Here is an 18,592-nt window from a genome sequence, read left to right as displayed (position 1 = left end):
CGAACAAAGTCCAACTGCCAGTGTACAGATGTACATGTTATAAAGTTTGTATTTGTGTAGTCCATCACACAAAACTACTCAGAAAATAGTCTGGCTGCCACTGCTGACCTGTTTTATTATAATGTTAGTTGTCTGTCTTCTCTGGAGTCTGTCATTTAAGTCATTAACTTGAAGCAAGCATGGAGTTGGCCATGGTCAACCATATTTGTTCCAGAATAGTTTAAGTCAGGGTGGATTTGATTTAAATCAAACTGATTTAAATCACGATTTAAATTACGATCTAAATCACTAGTCAGTAAGGCTTGATTTAAATCCTAGTTTTCTACATAAAGACTAATTTTTGCTGGTATAACTTTAATATGCAAGTAGATGAAGATTTTTAGAATAACAACTTTCCATATTAGTTTTTTTATCCCCAGTTTAATAGGTTAATCATTCATATTTGGACAACTTTTCTGTTGTACTTAGGAAGGAGAAAAATAATCATTACCTTAATAATAACAATTTAAATAGATTTATTCAACTGAAACAATAACATTCCAGCATATGTTATTTGCTTAAACAAACATCCATGTTTGTTAACTAATTTGGCTAAACAAAATATATATATTTTAAGAAACTTAGACTGTCAGCCCCTTCCTCCTCACACTTAGTTTCACTTTCTTCTTGTGCAGATCTATTCCACTCCAAACAATCAGAAAAATATTGTTTCTATTCTATTCACTGAACTTCTTGAAACTTAGCACTGAAGGGGTTGATTCTGTATTCATAGGTTTGTAGAAGTTAGGATTAAGGTCTTTTTCTTAAATCTGTTCATGTTATAACATTTTTGCTGTGAAGAAGAGGCATGTGATCTCCGCTGAGTCAAATTCAGTTTTGAGAACTGCAAAGTAAACCAAGCATCTGTGATAGTATCTTGTAGGCAGAGAAACTGCCCAATAATCTTACAAAAACCTCTGGAAGAGCATAACATTGTGAATGGATTCATGGAATTTATTTACCAAAAAAATTAAACATATACAGCCTTATTCTACATAATTAAAAAACGAATCTTTATTTCATGATGGAATAACCTTTGGATGGTAATATATTTTCCTCAAAAAGCGTTTTATCTAAAAAATCCAATTTAAATCAAAAAAATCCGATTTTTTAAAATTTTGTTAAAAAAATCATTGATTTTTATCCACCCTGGTTTAAGTTTCTGCATTAGTATGAAAGCACTTATATAAGCAAAAGCAGAGCAATGGCAACCTCCATGTTTCTTCAGTACAGGTTTCCTTTAACAGAGGCATTGGTACCACTGAGTCAATGTATCTAATGCACAGGTGTCAAACTGCGGCCCTCCAACTGTTGAGAAACTACAATTCCAAGTCATGCTTTTTACTGTCAGCCTTGCAATGCCTCATGGGATTTGTCATTCCGCAGTAGCTGGAGGGCTGCAGTTTGACACCCCTGATCTAATGTATGATATCAACCATGTACAGAATACATAGGGACAAAAGCCAAGCCTCCTATGTACAGTTTACTACATTCTAATATTTATTTTGATACACAATGCCCACCTGACATCACTCCTTTAATGTCACTTTCTGTGTTCACTCTGTTTCTGTGGAGGATCTGAAGAATTTGCTTCTTAGAAGCTTCAAACTGCATTGTAGCCATCAGCCATCTCAGAGACTCCGGAAAGATGCTTCAAAGATAAGTGAAATGATTATTTAAAGACAGAAAAAGTAGAAGAATAAGGCCTTGTTCAAACTATAAACGCACATTATGACAGCTGCAGGTATATAAAGTATTACAAAGTTGACTACAGTGCACTGCAATGCACAGGTATATATGGTATGTGTGTTGTGTTGCCCTGCCGTAGGCTACCTAAGTCCTCATGCACACTGGAAGTTTTTACAGCTGCTGTTTTTGGCTTTTGGCGGTTTTCTCTACAGCCAGTAAACTCCCCAGCATGTTATCCTATGTGTCCATGCACACATACACTGTAATCAGCGTTTTTTGGCAGGGGTGTTTTTCGGCTGGAAAAAAACCATGACTAGTGGAGTATTTAGCTGTAAAAACGCTCTGAAAAACGCGATAAACCGCTGCAAACCAGCGTTTTTGGACTTTTTTTGGTCAAAAAACCCACTAAAAAATGCAAAACTCTGAAAAATACGGGAAAATGCTGCTAAACGCTAATGCAAAAATGTTAGTTTTTAGCGTGAGTTTACACAGCTAATGTTACCAGTGTTATCAAAATGTCAAGTGTGCAAGAGGGCTTACAGCAGCTTTTTTGGGCTTTTGGCGTTCTTTTCTACAGCCAGTATGTTATCCTATGTGTCCATGCTTTTTTGGTCTTTTTTGACCCCAAAAAAATGTTTTTTGGTCATAAAAACGCAAACGTGGGAAAACTCAGCTAAACGCAGCAAAATGCCGCTGAATGCTGATCCTAAAATGCTAAAAAAAGCTAAAAAACCTCACATTTTTAATGTGAGTTTACACAGCTAATGTTACCAGTGTTATCAAAACATTAAGAGTGCATGAGGGCTAATGCAATACACCTCAACACACAAACATGTGCGTGTTGCAACGCATTCTGTTATGGTGTGAATGGACTCATAAAGAACCCAGTGTTATATTCAAAATAAACTTTGTATTTATAGTGAACTTTGTCAACAGTTTAGTAATACTCCTCCTACTTTAGGACATGGAAAACAAATGCCTTATGGTGACTGGGCCCTTGGTTAGCAAACATTAAGGGCCCATTAGATCTTTGCAATTCACTCAAGCGGCACTAAACTTTGGCTTAAAAAAAACAGGTATTATTAACCCAAAAAGTATGTTCTGTTGCTCTCTGCCGCCTCCAAATTCCTTTTTTTTACTTTAACTTGGAGGGTGGCCATCTTCGTTCTCAATGGTCCTATTGTATGTAGGGATGTAACCACCCTCTCTTGCTTGCCCCTGAGATGGACTATGGGATATGTACAGAGCATAGAGTAATGCACATAAACATGACCTTTGAGCCTATTTTTTCTGATCCACTGTTCTTGCCTTTTTACCTATCACCTGTTCCACCTTCTGTTCCTGACCTGCCTCCTGCTGAACCCGCTACCCAAAGAACCCATTGCCTCAGTACCTTCTACCCTTCCCTGACCTGGTTTTTGACCAGAGCTTGTACCCATGCCTGTCCCTGCTTTACCCTAATTACTCTTATTTCTTTGAATATACACTGCTCAAAAAAATTAAAGTAACACTTTTTAATCAGAGTATAGCATTAAGTCAATTAAACTCCTGGGATATTCATCAGATTAGTTAAGTAGCAGAGGGGGTTGTTAATCAGTTTCAGCTGATTTGGTCTTAATGACATTAACAACAGGTGCACTAGATGGGCAACAATGAGAAGACCCCCAAAACAGGAAAACAAGAATTGTTTTCCCCTACTCATCTTTTCTGATTGTTTTTCACTAGTTTTGCATTTGGATAGGGTCAGTGTCACTACTGGTAGCATGAGGCAATACCTGGACCCTACAGAAGTTGCACAGGCAGTCCAACTCATTAATACGTGCCATTGCCAGAAGGTTTGCTGTGTTTCCCAGCACAGTCTGAAAAGCATGGAGGAGATTCCAGGAGACAGGCAGTTACTACACTAGGAGAGCTGGACAGGGCTATAGAAGGTCCTTAACCCATCAGCAGGACCGGCTTCGGCTCCTTTGTGCAAGGAGGAACAGCATGAGCACTGCCAGAGCCATACAAAATGACCTCCAGCAGGCCACTGGTGTGAATGTCTCTGACCAAACAATCAGAAACAGACCTGATGAGGGTGGCCTGAGGGCCCGATGTCCTCTAGTGGGCCCTGTGCTCACTGCCCAGCACCATAGAGCTCAGCTGGCATTTGTCATTGAACACCAGAATGGGCAAGTCCACCACTGGTGCCCTGTGCTTTTCACAGATGAGAGCAGGTTCACCCTGAGCACATGTGACAGACGTGAAAGGGTCTAGAGAAGCTGTGGAGATTATTATGCTGCCTGTAACATCGTTCAGCATGATTGTTTTGGTGGTGAATAAGTGATGGTCTGTGGAGGCATATCCATGGAGGGACGAACAGACCTCCACAGACTAGACAATGGCACCCTAACTGCCATTAGGTATTGGGATGCAATCCTTGGACCCATTGTCAGACCCTATGCCGATGCAGTGGGTCCTGGGTTCCTCCTGGTGCACAACTATGCCCGGCCTCATGTGCTAAGAGTATGCAGGTAGTTCCTACAGGATGAAGGAATTGATCCCATTGAATGGCCCCCATGCTCGCCTGACCTAAATCTAATAGAACACCTCTAAGATATCATGTTTCGATCCATCCGACCCCGCTAGGTTGCACCTCAGACTGTCAAGAAGCTCAGTGATGCCCTGGTCCAGATCTGGGGGGAAATACCCCAGGACACCATCCGTCATCTCATTAGGAGCATGCCTCAACATTGTCAGGCATGCATACAAGCACGTGGGTGCCCTACAAACTACTGAGTACCATTTGAGTTGCTGCAATGAAATTTCAGCAAAATGGACTAACCTGCTGCATCATTTTTTCACTTTGATTTTCGGTGTGTGTTTGAATTTAGTCCTCTGTAGGTTGATAATTTTCATTTCCATCAAACGATGGAGCATCCTTACATTCCTAACACATTACCCAGTCCATATCAGTATAGATATCCAGCATGATATTTTTCCCCATTGAGATCTGATGTGTTTTCAAAGTGTTCCTTTAAATTTTTTTGAGCAGTGTAGTTACTTTCATTTTTTTATGTGTGCTGACTGGGTTCTGTATTAGTTGCTGTATTCGTGTTTTATATCGCTCATGTCTTGTGTAATGAACTGTATTACTTCAAATAGATTTTAGCCCGGTTTTCTCAGTTTAGCTCTACATATCTGGTCTTGCTAATACTGCAGGATATCAGCATGTGGTGTCTTAACATGAAGGGGTCCATGTATAAAACGTGCGTTGTGTGGGTTTGACAAACATCAGCACAATCAGGACAAAAATTTCTGTATTTAAACTATTATGCGTAATTCCTATATCCTCAGCGCCATCTAGTGGCCACAATACCTTATTTTCCTGATTGAGGTATTTCAGGAAAAAAATAATTATGGCCACTAGGTAGTGCTGATAATATAGGTACTACACACATTACAGAAAATACAGTAGTTTTTGTCCTGATTGTGTGAATGTTTATCATATCTGAACACCAAACATTTCTATACATAGACCCCTATTTTCCCCATCCTACGTTATTCCAATGTATTTAGTCAAACTAGCTATGTTTTACCAATATCACCTAATTTTTATTAAAATTTTGGGATTCTAACTCAGTTTTATTCTTTCCTACTGCTGAGAAGCAAGTTTTTTTTTTTTACACAGGCCATTTTATAGAATATTAGGTGAATAAACAACAGGACAGAAAGATATTTTATATATTAGTATATATTAGTCTATAATCCGGAGTTCATTAATTTCAGGATGAGACCACATTTCTAGAGCTGACAGCAAGAAAATATAAATATACAATACCCCTGCAGAAAAAATAATGATGATATTTAACTCTGAATATTGCTTTACAGGTTTTGATATCCATGCAGAGGAAAGGAAAGGGAAACTTACTACCAGTAGGAGAGCATCAAGATAAAAGGGCAGATGATGACAGCCTGGAGGATCTGCCAGTCTCTGCAGAGAGCTGCCAAACCTGGCAAAAGGAACTGCCCGGCCATTCCAATGAAACTGGCCACCATCGTGATCATGAATCTGTGGCCAGGAGGGCACAACTCTATTCCTGGAAGAGAGATAATGACAGACATTAAATTTTACAACACGGTGCCAATGCTTTATAAAGTCTTAATGTCACACATTAGAGCATAAAAAGGAAATGGGATCATTGTCTTCCTAATGTTTCAAATTCCCAGCAGAAAAATACGTAGCTAATCAATTTCTATGGGTTATTTTTAATGTATGTATTAAGGATAACAAGATCCATTTATGTATTATAAATTTCTGTTAGATACATTGGAGATTTTTACTTTTAGTTATTATTATTATACAGTATTTATATAGTGCCAACAGTTCGCTCAGCGCTGTACATTACAATGGGAGACAATACATGAGAAAGTACAATAACAATACAGTGCGATACACGAGGGGTTCGAGGGCCCTGCTCCTTGGAGCTTACAACATAGTTCTGTCATTGTTTTAATATACAACTCTAAAACTCTGTTTACTTACATTTTATATATCTGAGAATAACAAAAAAGCATAATGGATACCCTGCCAAAATACAAACCAATGAAGCGGGAATGTAAGTAGATGTGCTATCAATAATATTCTGCCAGTCAATTTTCCACTATACTAGAACAAGGAGGTTGATAAAAGTTATTGGAAAAAAAAATTATATCTAACAAGATCAAGTTCTTTGTGAACCTCCAAGGTCAGTCAGGTCTCTGGATAAAAATATTTTTTCTCTTTATTTGTTGCAATAAAATCATCTCATCATTTTTTTTTAAATCCAATGCAATTTTTGCTATGACTGCCTCATATGATAAGCAATCCACTGCTTAACCTCTTACTGTAAAGAATCTTTTTGCAAACCAATGAACAAAAATACTTCTATATGCAATTTATCTCCCTTTGTTCTTTGTACAGTTCTTGTGGACATTTGCCAAGTCTTTATACTGACTGTGGATAGCTTAACACATTGATTAAGAGTCATTTAAAATGCACATCAAAGGAGAGCGTGAGTTGGGGTATATTCCCTAGAAGCTGATAACGTAATGAGAGCCTGACTCTATATCTATAATGTGCCTAAGGCAGAGTATGGATAAGTCAGATTTCTTTGTTCAAGCAGTAAGTTGAATGAAAAAAAAAAAAACAAAACTGACCTGACTTCCCCCATCTACACACTCGAGGTAAATGTGGGAATCCTCCCCGCTGAGCTATTGTATTCTGACAGCGGGAAGATTTCCCCACTGTCATAATACACTGATCAGCATTGCAGGCTATAGCCTGCAGCGCTGACTGAGCGGGGAAAAGTGGACAAGGTGGTTGTACAGAAGTCGATCTGTAAATTGACTTCTGTACAACCTCTGTATCCACACCGGCCAAATTTCCATCCATGCATGGCCAACTTAAGGTAATAGTACTACTAACATACAAGAACCTTGTGGTGCTGGGAAATTCTAGTGTCAATACCTGTGAAGCCTCTTGGATCCTAGTTTTTACAATGCAAACAGAGCCTCAACTCCTCACCAAGTTGGATTTATTTCCTGTCACATCAATACTAGGCCCTACCTCCTGTCATTTAAACATCAAATGCCTGAACGCCTATTGTCCACTGAAGCTCTAGCATTTGACAGCTGAATGCTAGGCATAGGGCTTCATCTTGACTTGAAGTGAAGTCTCAGCTCTGTGGGCCTAGGATTCAATACATCCTACAGGGATACAGTGATGGATTTAAAGATTGACAATGGTACTTTCAGACACCACAATTTGCCTACACATCAGCAGTATTGTTACCTTAGGCACTTTTAAGACAAGTTCACTTTAGGCTGATGTTAGTTGTCTGCTGACTAGCAAGACTATTGCCTAGTGAAATCTGCTCCAACATGAAGAACTTGTGCCAGTCATCAGTTTAATACCACTTTACAACTTTGAAAATTGTTTTAAAGTAAAGCTACAAATATATTAATGGCTCATAAACTTAGATAACTAGTCCAGAGAGGGCATAAAATGACTCATACCAAAGAATGTGGATTAAGGTCAAATTCAGAGGGCCAGTAAAATTGTGAGTTAGGGTGAACATTTTCTGTTTTTTGCAGTTGTACAGTTGTGCTCAAAGGTTTACATACCCTGGCAGAAATTGTGACATTTTGATATTGAAAATATGACTGATCATGCTACAAATTGCTCTTTTATTGAAGGATGATAATCATATGAAGCCATTTATTATCAAATAGTTGTTTGGCTCCTGTTTAAATCATAATAACAGAAATCACCCAAATGGCCATGATCAAAAATTTACATCCCCTGGAATGTTTGGCCTTGGTACAGACACAAAAGGTGACACACACGGGTTAAAATGGCAATTAGAGGTTAATGTCCCACATCTGTGGCTTTTTAAATTGCAATTAGTGTCCGTGTATAAATAGACAATGAGTTTGTTAGCTCTTACGTGGAAGCACTGACTAGGCTAGATACGGAGCCATGGGGATCAGAAAATAACAGTCAAAAGTCCTGCGTAACAAGGTAATGGAGCTTTATAAAGATGGAAAAGGACATAAAAGAGGTCCAAAGCCTTGAATATGCTAATCAGTACTGTTAAATCACTTATTAAGAAGTGGAAAGTTTGGGGATCTCTTGATACCAAGCCAAGGTCAGGTAGACCAGGAAAGATTGCAGCCACAACTGCCAGAAGAATTGTCCGGGATTCAAAGAAAAAGCCACAGGCAACCTCAAAAGAAATACAGGCTGCTCTGGAAAAAGACAGTGTAGTTGTTTTGAAGGAATACAATATAATGACACTTGAACAAAAATGAGCTGCATGGTCGAGGTGCCAGAAAGAAGCTTTTACTGCATCAATGACACAAAAAGGACTGGTTAGGCATCTCAAGGTGTTGTCAGGCATATTGTAACCAGGCTTTTTTGTGGCATTGGTGCAGTAAAAGCTTCTTTCTGGCACCTCGACCAAACAGCTCATTTTTGTTCAAGTGTAACCGTATTGTACTCCTAAAAAACAACCACACCATCTTTTTCCAGAGCAGCCTGTATTTCTTTTGAGGTTGCCTGTGGGTTTTTCTTTGATTCCCGGACAATTCTTCTGGCAGTTGTGGCTGCAATCTTTCTTGGTCTACCTGACCTTAGCTTGGTATCAAGAGATCCCCGAACTTTCCACTTCTTAATAAGTGATTTAACAGTACTGATTAGCATATTCAAGGCTTTAGACATCCTTTTATGCCCTTTTCCATCTTTATAAAGTTCCATTACCTTGTTACGCAGGACTTTTGACTGTTCTTTTCTGATCCCCATGGCTCAGTATCTAGCCTAGTCAGTGCTTCCACGTAAGAGCTAACAAACTCATTGACTATTTATACACTGACACTAATTGCAATTTAAAAAGCCACACATGTGGGACATTAACCTCTAATTGGCATTTTAACCCGTGTGTGTCACCTTGTGTGTCTGTACCAAGGCCAAACATTCCAGGGGATGTAAACTTTTGATCATGGCCATTTGGGTGATTTCTGTTATCATTATGATTTAAAAAGTAACCAAACAACTATTTGATAATAAATGGCTTCATATGATCATCATCCTTCAATAAAAGAGCATTATTTGGCATGATCAGTCATATTTTCAATATCAATGCCAAAATGTCACAATTTCTGCCCGGGTTTGTAAACTTTTGAGCACAACTGTATGTACAATATGGTTCCAAAACGGCGTATTTGTTCTTGTGGTTTTTTTTCCATTTGTTGGCTAAATCTAAGTTTTAATGCATCATCAAAGAATTCCATATGGAATGTATCACAAAGTCAAAACATCTTTGATGGAAGCAGTTTACTGAACCTATTCAACTTCATCTGTAATGATGTCGCTGGCCAGTGTTTGTAGCCTGTGCATCAAAGGCTTCAGAGGCCTTTCTTTGGCTTTTGTCATAGATTCAATGGGAATGTACTTTTTAAACGTGATGCAGAAGCTTTTTTTTCTATGTTACTCTACTGAACCCTATAGGAACAACATTTGTATGCAGAATGGCAAATAGAAACAGTCAATAAATACTATAAACATATAATTATTTTATTTTTAGCTCAAAATTTCTTGCCCAATAATAGTCATTGACTTGCTACAAGTAAATGATGAAGATCTGAAAGTCCGTCCATATGTTATTGTCACATTATAACACGTTATTTTACTTGTAAACAGATAATAGACAAATTTCAACCCATTGGAACACAATTACATGTTTCTGCTGTATATATACAGTACTTCTACTGATGCTACAAGCATATAATCAGTTATTTGCAATGTCAAGAAACTGCAACTCTCAATAGCATTTCATTACATCCGTAAAAGTTATACTGCAGATGACGAGTGCATATTATAAATGTCAACCAGAGGAACACGAGTATCCCACAATTTGGGATAGTTGGAATATGGTGTAAACAATTTGGATATAAATCAGTCATTAGAAAACTCTCAATAGCTTGGTTACAGTTCCTTTGTAACAGGCTTGCCTCCCAGTGTCGATTTTCAGAGTACATCCCAAAGGGATGCACTACCCCAATTCTCATGTGCATGCCACTTAAATAAGCCTCTGAGGAGCTCAGGATAATATTCCAGTGTTCTGTCTATTGCCTGCAAACTACCTCAAAATTAATGGAGGCACTGAACACAAACAGCCTTCCCTACCTGACATGCAAGAAATCTAATGAAACCTCTAATGGAGGAAAGCGGAATTCAGTGGGTAGCACTTAAAGCTGTAGTTCTTTGATATAATAACCACTTACAAAAACATAAACTTTATAGAAAACAAGTCGGTAGAGGTAATTCACATAAAGCAGCTCTTCACTTAAAAGTGAAAGTGCCACTCATCCTCCACCTTTAACAAAGTTGGTGTTTTTTTTTCTGGAAGTGGGTACCTTTTTGTGACAGGTACTGAGCTCCACTTCTGCAATTTTGCACCTAGGCAAGAATTCCGTTAGCCCTCTGCGAACCCAAGGTGTGAGGTTTAAGCAATCTGATGCTGTTTTATCTCATGGGCTACTCTCAACAGCCTTCTGATGCATCCACAGCACATTGCTGGATGTGTGGAGAGATCCAAGTGCCACTTACAAAATATCGGTAATTGGATATCATATGCATTACACGTTTGGAGGTTGCTGGCATGCTGGAGAATGATTTTCATGTTTCCTGCTTTTTCATGCTAGCGATAGTGGATGTAATCTTTCCTGAGAAAAGGATTACATTATGGTACCCACACACGTTATTTTGTTTGTTTTGACAGACTGTTCTATGTTCGTCTTTGGACAGGAGGACTATAGACTATGTATGTAGCGTATGTACAACACCCTTACGGTAGATTTAGACGTGTCTAAATCTACCTTTCCTATGATTCATGATCCATGTGCGGATCATGCTTCAGAGGCTACTGACTGGTAGTAATGAAGTGATGTGATGCCTCCTCACCACCTCTTTTAGCCCAATTTTTACCAACAAACATGCCATAACTGAGTGCCCCATTGATGAAGGGTGTTTGTGGTGCTCCCCTGTTTGTCTTTGTCACATTTGGACATGCTGTACGTTGTCTGCTACATGTCAAGTAGACTTTGCTGGGGGTGCAAAGTGAAGCATTGCAGCCACAGGATGTCAACACCCTTGTCTGCTGCCTATTGCACCTTAGGGGGGCAGTTGGTGGGCAGCAAAAACACAGCTCTTACTTACTTTGTGCACCAACCATAAACACTGTGGAACAGCGGCAGGGATGTTTAAGGAATGTAGCAGGGCTTCTGGTGCTCCAAGTTTTGAACAGTCATAAAACATCTCAAGATATTTCAGATCTGCTATGAAGGACATATCCAAGTACAGATTCATCATGGGTAGTTTCTGCTTTCTACAGTGGAATAGTACAGATGTATATTGTATCATTCTTCATTTGTACCTAGTGATGGCACCAGCCCTGTGTATGGGTGCACAAAAACCCACCATTGTCTTCAGATTTCACATTCACACCCTATATTCCAACTGTATAATAAGTGGCAAATAGTGTATGAGATTGCTTTGCCTACTATATCTTTAAAAGGACCAGAATAGTTCCTAAGGCAATGCTTAGTACACCTTTCACTTAAAAGTGCATGGGAGTAATGGGAGTACAACTCAGTCGAGTGGTGTTTGGCAAGGATTTCAGCATCTTCCTGCTTCTGCACAGGGAGATCAGACACATTTTCCAGGTCAGAAAGAAGAAAATGTAAAGTTATCATGGCAAAAGTATAGGATGGCAATAGCCCAATTCTCCCAATTTCCATATGAATGTCTATTAATAGTTTAAGAGAGCAATAAAGCCAAATGTCTATTTGTAGAACAGAGGGCCATTCGTAGCAGTGGCTCAAAAGTGAAGATGCAAATGAATTCTGGCTTATTTTGTAGGGATTCCAAACATTCAGGGTCACCAAGATTACAGTATTACAAGCATGCATTAACATGCGTTTCCAAGGCCAAAAAAATACCCTCTCTTTTCTTCTGTTTTATCTAGAGTTTTATTAAAAGAATCGCTGAGAAATTAATAATGAACGAAAAAACTAACCTGATTCCTTCATCCTTACATTTAAGTTGGTTGGGGGAATCCTCTCGCTGTGTCTTTGTATTCTGACATCAGGGAGACTTTGATCGGAAATTTTGAAACAGACTGGTTGAACAGAAGTTGACTGGTGGATCAAATTATGTTCATCCACAGTGCCCAAATATAGATTGAAATTCAATTGGTCCTGTAGCAATTGTACGTACAAATATGGATGCAAACCTCCATTTTGCCAAAGGCCCTCCATCTTGTATCACTTCTACTCCAAATCAGCTCCCCCCTCCCTCTCTGTTGAGTGACACCTGGTCCCTGGGTTCAGAAGTGCACAGGACACAGTTGGATATCCTTCATGGTTGTAAACCCAATTAGCTGATGCCAGGGTGTCTGGCAAACTCTTGCTCTGAAGCCAATCGTAAAGCCATAAACCAGTCCTTCACTGAACTTCAAACACATTCCGAGATAACCATAAAACAGACATCACATTTAAAACCCAATTTTCCATATAATTTCATATCTTAAGCTAGGAAATAATTACAATGAAGCAAAGCATATATAGCTCAGTTTAATGCGAGTCGCCTGATATCTTACACCCCTAGCTGAAGTCTACAGGAAAGCAGAGAGCCATATAGTTCTAGCTGAAATAGCAAGATATGGCATATTTGATGTCTGAACGTTCAGGATATCATTCTGCATATTAATCTATTAGTGGCTAGGCTACTACATGTCCCTATGGAAGGTTATTGACCATGATATAAACTGGGAGGGATTTGGCCATAGCCTGAGTTCCCCCGCCTAAACACCCCTCCCCAAATGAGGTGATCGGTTCTCTGCTGTAAGGAGACACCTTGTTGGGTTCCTAGAAAAAGGCTGTTATGCTTGGAGCAGTAAGTTGAAGAGTTTTCCCTTTTTAACATCAGGAACCAACTTTGGGAGAAAAGGCACCCTTTTGCTCTGACATTTGAACGCTGTTTAAACCAAGGCTGACGGCAAGTATTCTACCTCTCTGAACTTCTGTTATCTCTCTGTTGTGGTATTGCTGTGTGTGTGTGTGTGTGTGTGTGTGTGTGTGTGTGTGTGTGTGTGTGTATGTGTGTATATATATATACCCTTTTGACCTTTTTAGTAATAAATCTTATTTTCTGAAAAATGTTGAACTGTTTCTAAAGCTCTTTAATGCAAACTAAGAATCCCTGTGTCTGAAGAGCACTACTGTGTGTTTTAAACCTCTATATACATCTGCCTGCGGTGACAGTGTATATACAGATGATTATTCAAACATCATAGTGTCATTGCTAATATTGGTGAGTTTCCTCCTTCTCTGTACAAAAAGGCGGTGGTGGCAGTGTGAAGGGTTAATTGCGTAATTAACCTGACCCAGTAACAATCGCTCTCAGGCTGCAGGTACATCAATTGTGGTCCATTAGCTGTAAAAATCTTTGTGCAGGGTGCAGCTGAGCATGGCATTGTTACGCACGTGACAGTGCGGTTTTAGATTGGCTAGTCCTTCGGTCACGAGTTGGTGAGAAGGGCTGGGGGTCTGACACCGCGTCCCTCACAGGACCCTGCTGAACTGGATGAATTTCAATCTATGTATGGCCAGCTTAAGTTTCCTGGGGATCTGTGGGATGGTAATCGCATATATACATATCAGATTCCCATATCAGACTTATATTGCAATCTCTGCTGCATATATAAATCGAAGAGCAAAAATGTAATACAGTATATTGTGGCTTACCAATCCTTACGTGTAGTGGCATTGGTTTTCTTTTTTCAGGCTTCATTTATTTTTACCTGATGATCCTGCCAGCAACATGCATTCTGTCCAAGAGTTCATTGTTAGGATTATCATACACTTTAACATGTTACTTTGCCATTTAGCTGCAACCTCTAGCAGGTATACAGTGATAAAGTATTTTAGAACATGTTCAAAAACAGCTAGAGAGCCACAAGGCTCAATAAAACCTATTTCTTTGTAAGGCCTCCCAGCCCAGCCATTTCCCCACACAGGTCACACCAACTATAGCTCCTACAAGAGTTACTGTACATTTTTTAAGTGTTTCTCTGGCACATTTATGAAATCAGCTGATCAGCTGGAAAAAAATAAAAACTATTGACTACAATAGAAACCTGTTGACACATCCTTATATCAATCGCTGTATAAAGTGATCCAGCTAGACAGAATATTCTCACTACAGCAAATATGTCAATAAATCTGCATTATACAGAAATGCTGAGTTAAGCTGCACAGTATACTCCTTTCAACTTAGGACAGTGATTTATGACACCATACAAGTTAAAATGCAATTCCAGACAACAAACTAAGAAAATCAAAGAACTACTAATGCTATCACGTATTACTGCAATGATATTAAAATAATAAGGTTTTCTCAATTTACTTCATTCAGAATTATAGTCACGGCCAAAAATATTAATACCCCTGCATTTCTGTCAGATAATGCACCACTTTGCATAAAAAAATGTTGCAATTACAAAAGCTTAGGCAGTCTCATGTTTATTTCTTTTGTTTGTATTGGTATGACACAAAAGAGTAGAGAAACAAAAAAGCCAAATCTAACACATTGCACACAAAACCCCAAAAATGTACTGGACAATTATTGGCACCTTCTCAAAATTGTAAGAAATAATTGCATTCCAAGTTTGTGATGCTCCTGCAATATGTAATTAAACTCACCTGTATCAATTAACAAATAAATAAATAAATCACATTGGCGACCAGTTAAAATGGTGACTTAACCTTTCTGTTGTGTTTCTCTGTGTGCCACATGGAGCGAAGTGGTGCACTGACAAATGCAGGGGTGCCAATTTTGGCCATGACTGTATATACAGTTAGGTCAATATATATTTGGACACAGGCACAATTTCAGTTTGATCAGGTATTTAACAAAACATATTCAAGCCATAGTTATATAATGGATATGGGCTGAAAGTGCATACTCTCAGATTTAATTTGAGGGTATGTACATCCTAATTGGAGGAAGGGTTCAGGAATTACAGCTTTAAGAGTAGCCATCCCACCTTTTTCAAGGGACCAAAAGTAATTGGACAATTGAATCAAAAACTGTTCCATGGCCAGGTGTGGGCTACTCTCATTATTCCTTCATCAATTAAGCAGGTAAAAGGTCTGGAGTTGATTCTAAGTGTGATATTTGCATTTGGAATCTATTGCTGGAACCTACATCATGTGTTCAAAGGAGCTGTCCATGCAAGTGAAAAAGGCCATCTTAAGGCTTCAAAAACTAAACAAATCCATCAGAGAGATAGCAGCAACATTAGGAGTGGCCAAATCAACAGTTTGTACATTCTGAGGAAAGAAGAATGCACTGGTGAGCTCAGCAACATAAGAAGGTATGGACATCCATGGAAGGCAACAGTGGTGGATGATCGCAGGATCCTCTCTATGGTAAAGAAAAACCCATTCACAACATCCAGACAAGTGAAGGACACTATATATATATAGTGCAGCGCTGAAAATGTAATAAAATAAGAAATATAAAATATAAAATATAAACAGAGATCCTCCTGCGCAAAAGGGAAATAACCCTACTGTAAGCTGCCAACACTTAATCTGTTACCCAAACAGTGATAATACAAAAAAATACATAAATAGTGCAGCGCTCAAAAAATAACCTATATACATAAATAAATGTGCTCACATGCAATGGTGACACACATATAGTGAAATAACCTAAATAACAAGTGCCACTTAATGATCTAAGGTGTCCACAGAATCATATAAATATATAAAGACGCATATATATAAATAACGTGTAAGAGCGCCTAAATATCAGACGTATAAATATCATAGAAAAAAAATGATTTTAAATAATTTATAAAGTGCTCCAAGTGTGGTGATATACCCACATACAATTAAATTTATTTCTCAAAAAATCAAAACAAAATCGAACAGAAAATTGTCCATAAAAAATAGTGGCCAACACATGCAAAGTGAAGAAGGTGCAAAAAATGCTAAAAATAGTGCAAAGCAAATGTGTCCTTGTTCCACAGCAGTGCAATTCTTCCCCTCCTACGGCTAGATTGCCTCCTCACCTCCTTACATCGACCCCTAAGGGCCACACAGCATTCAGGATCTCTCTGGATCCTTATCCCCTGGAAATCAGCACTTCTCCTGCCGTCCTGGATCACTTTGAGGGTATTTCCATTACCCTCACTCAGAAGCTTCTATAGGATAATTGCTCACCATCATGTTTTTCATTCCTCTTGTCTCGACATGTGGGTGTACTGCATGTAATTGGAAGGACTTCCTGGGTATACCAAGATGGCGGTTGGCACCGGAAGTGCGTCACCGCGTACCGGAAGTATGGCGTACTAGCGTGCCTACGCGTTACGTCACTATTACTCGTGACTTCCTCTGGGCTTTGCCCTAAGCACGTCTGACCTCCCTTAAGTAGCGGACCTCCTCCGATTGCTAATTATCGGTCCACCCCCTTCTTCATTTACACGGAGCGGCCATTTTCTTGGAGCACATCTCCACTCCAAAAGTGAGGACACCTCTTCTAACCCCAGGGATAGATATGAACGCCATGCATTCCATCCATCCCTGAGATTATCCACCAGACCCTACTTTTTACGATTTATTAAATACAATTAAAAATAACATTTATTATGGGGATCTTAAAATCATTAAATAATGGACCTATACTACATCCCAGGATAACTATAAACCCCAGTTAGATACTCATATATATTGCATACAATAATAAATAATATCAATACTAAAATGTACCACTCTTTACTACTAAATACCTTTGATGTGAACTGCCCTGTGTAGAGACTTGATGCTGAGGGAGAGTTGGAGGGTGCAGATATACATCTTCCATTCTTGGGGTGTCTGGAACCAAAAAAAGGGGGATCTCTGTCTTTCTACCTTTGGATCTGGAGATATTGCTACACCCAAGGCGGATGAGAGTGTGGAAGAGGGAGGATTCGTGTGGTGTCTGGAGCTGTTTACCTGGCTGGTCTTTTGGAATATATCATACACAGGCGCATTTTAAATGTGCGGTCGGTGAGTGCGCAATCTTGTTATTTTCCAGTCACCTAATGAAGAGAAGACCTGCACATGTTTGACTTTATTGTCATGAGAAAGACTTTCATATATATTTTATATTTTATATTTCTTATTTTATTACATTTTCAGCGCTGCACTATATATATATATAATGTCTCTACTATGAGGTTTAGTGATCCCTTGAAGTGTTCCAGCAGCTGGTTTTTCTGAGCGCTCGCTACATTCATTATTTATTCTAAGTGAAGGACACTCCCCAGGAGGTGGGTGTATCATTGTCAAAGTCTACAATCAAGAGAAGACTTCACGAGAGCAAATACAGAGGGTTCACCACAAGGTGCAAACCATTCATGAGCCTGAAGAAGAAAAGCCAGATTAGACTTTGCCAAAACACATCTAAAAAAGCCAGACCAGTTCTGGAAAGCATTCTTTGGACAGATGAAACTAAGATTAATCTGTACTAGAATGGCGGGAAGAAAAAAGTGCGGAGAAGGCTTAGAACAGCTCATGATCCGAAGCACACAATGTCATCTGTAAAACATAGTAGAGGCAGTGTGATGGCATGGGCATGCATGGCTTCCAGTGGCACTGGGTCATTGGTGTTTATTCATGATGTGACAGAAGCATCCAGATGAATCCTGCAGTGTTTAGAGATATACTGTCAGCCCAGATTCAGCCAAATGCAGCAAAGTTGATTGGACGGCGCTTCACAGTACAGATGGACAATGATCCAAAACACACTGCAAAAGCAACCCAGGAGCTTTTGAAGGAAAAGAAGAGGAATATTCTGCAATGGCCAATTGAGCATGCATTTCACTTACTGAAGGCAAAACTAAAGGCAAAAAGACCCACAAACAAAGAACAACTGAAGACAGCTGCAGTTAGAGCCTGGCAAAGCATCAGAAAGCAGGAAACCCAGTCTTTGGTAAATTCAGGCAGTCATTACCAGTAAAGGATTCTCAATAAAATATTAAAAATTGAAATTTTATTTATGATTATATTAATTTGTCCAATTACTTTTGGTTCTTTTGAAAGGGGGGTGGCTACTCTTAAGAGCTGTAATTCCTAAACCCTTCCTCCAATGTGGATGTACATACCCTCAAATTAAACCTGAGAGTGTGCCCTTTCAACCCATATCCATTATACAACTATAGCTTGAATATGTTTTGGTAAATACCTGAAAAAAACTAAAATTGTGCCTGTGTTCAAATATATATGGACCTAACTATAT

At 39.0% G+C, this 18,592-nt stretch overlaps 1 protein-coding gene across 1 annotated transcript in view; it reads right to left on the bottom strand.

The window, feature by feature from the left end:
- SLC22A23 (solute carrier family 22 member 23) overlaps nucleotides 1-18,592 on the bottom strand; it is a 226,133-nt gene that overhangs the window by 43,544 nt on the left and 163,997 nt on the right. Inside the window, exons 4-5 of the mRNA XM_089682214.1 lie at nucleotides 5,639-5,807; nucleotides 1,563-1,690 (exon numbers count right to left, since the gene is read on the bottom strand). Of these exons, the coding sequence (XP_089538340.1) occupies nucleotides 1,563-1,690; nucleotides 5,639-5,807 (297 nt within the window). The remainder of the gene's footprint in view (nucleotides 1-1,562; nucleotides 1,691-5,638; nucleotides 5,808-18,592) is intronic.

This window comes from Staurois parvus, unplaced genomic scaffold, assembly GCF_062004578.1.
Source record: "Staurois parvus isolate SC_StPar_1 unplaced genomic scaffold, SC_StPar_1.0 ptg000287l, whole genome shotgun sequence".
Classification (NCBI taxonomy): Eukaryota; Metazoa; Chordata; class Amphibia; order Anura; family Ranidae; genus Staurois; species Staurois parvus.
The sequence above is the reverse complement of the archived record's forward strand: the minus strand, read 5'-3'. Positions and strand labels throughout refer to the sequence as shown.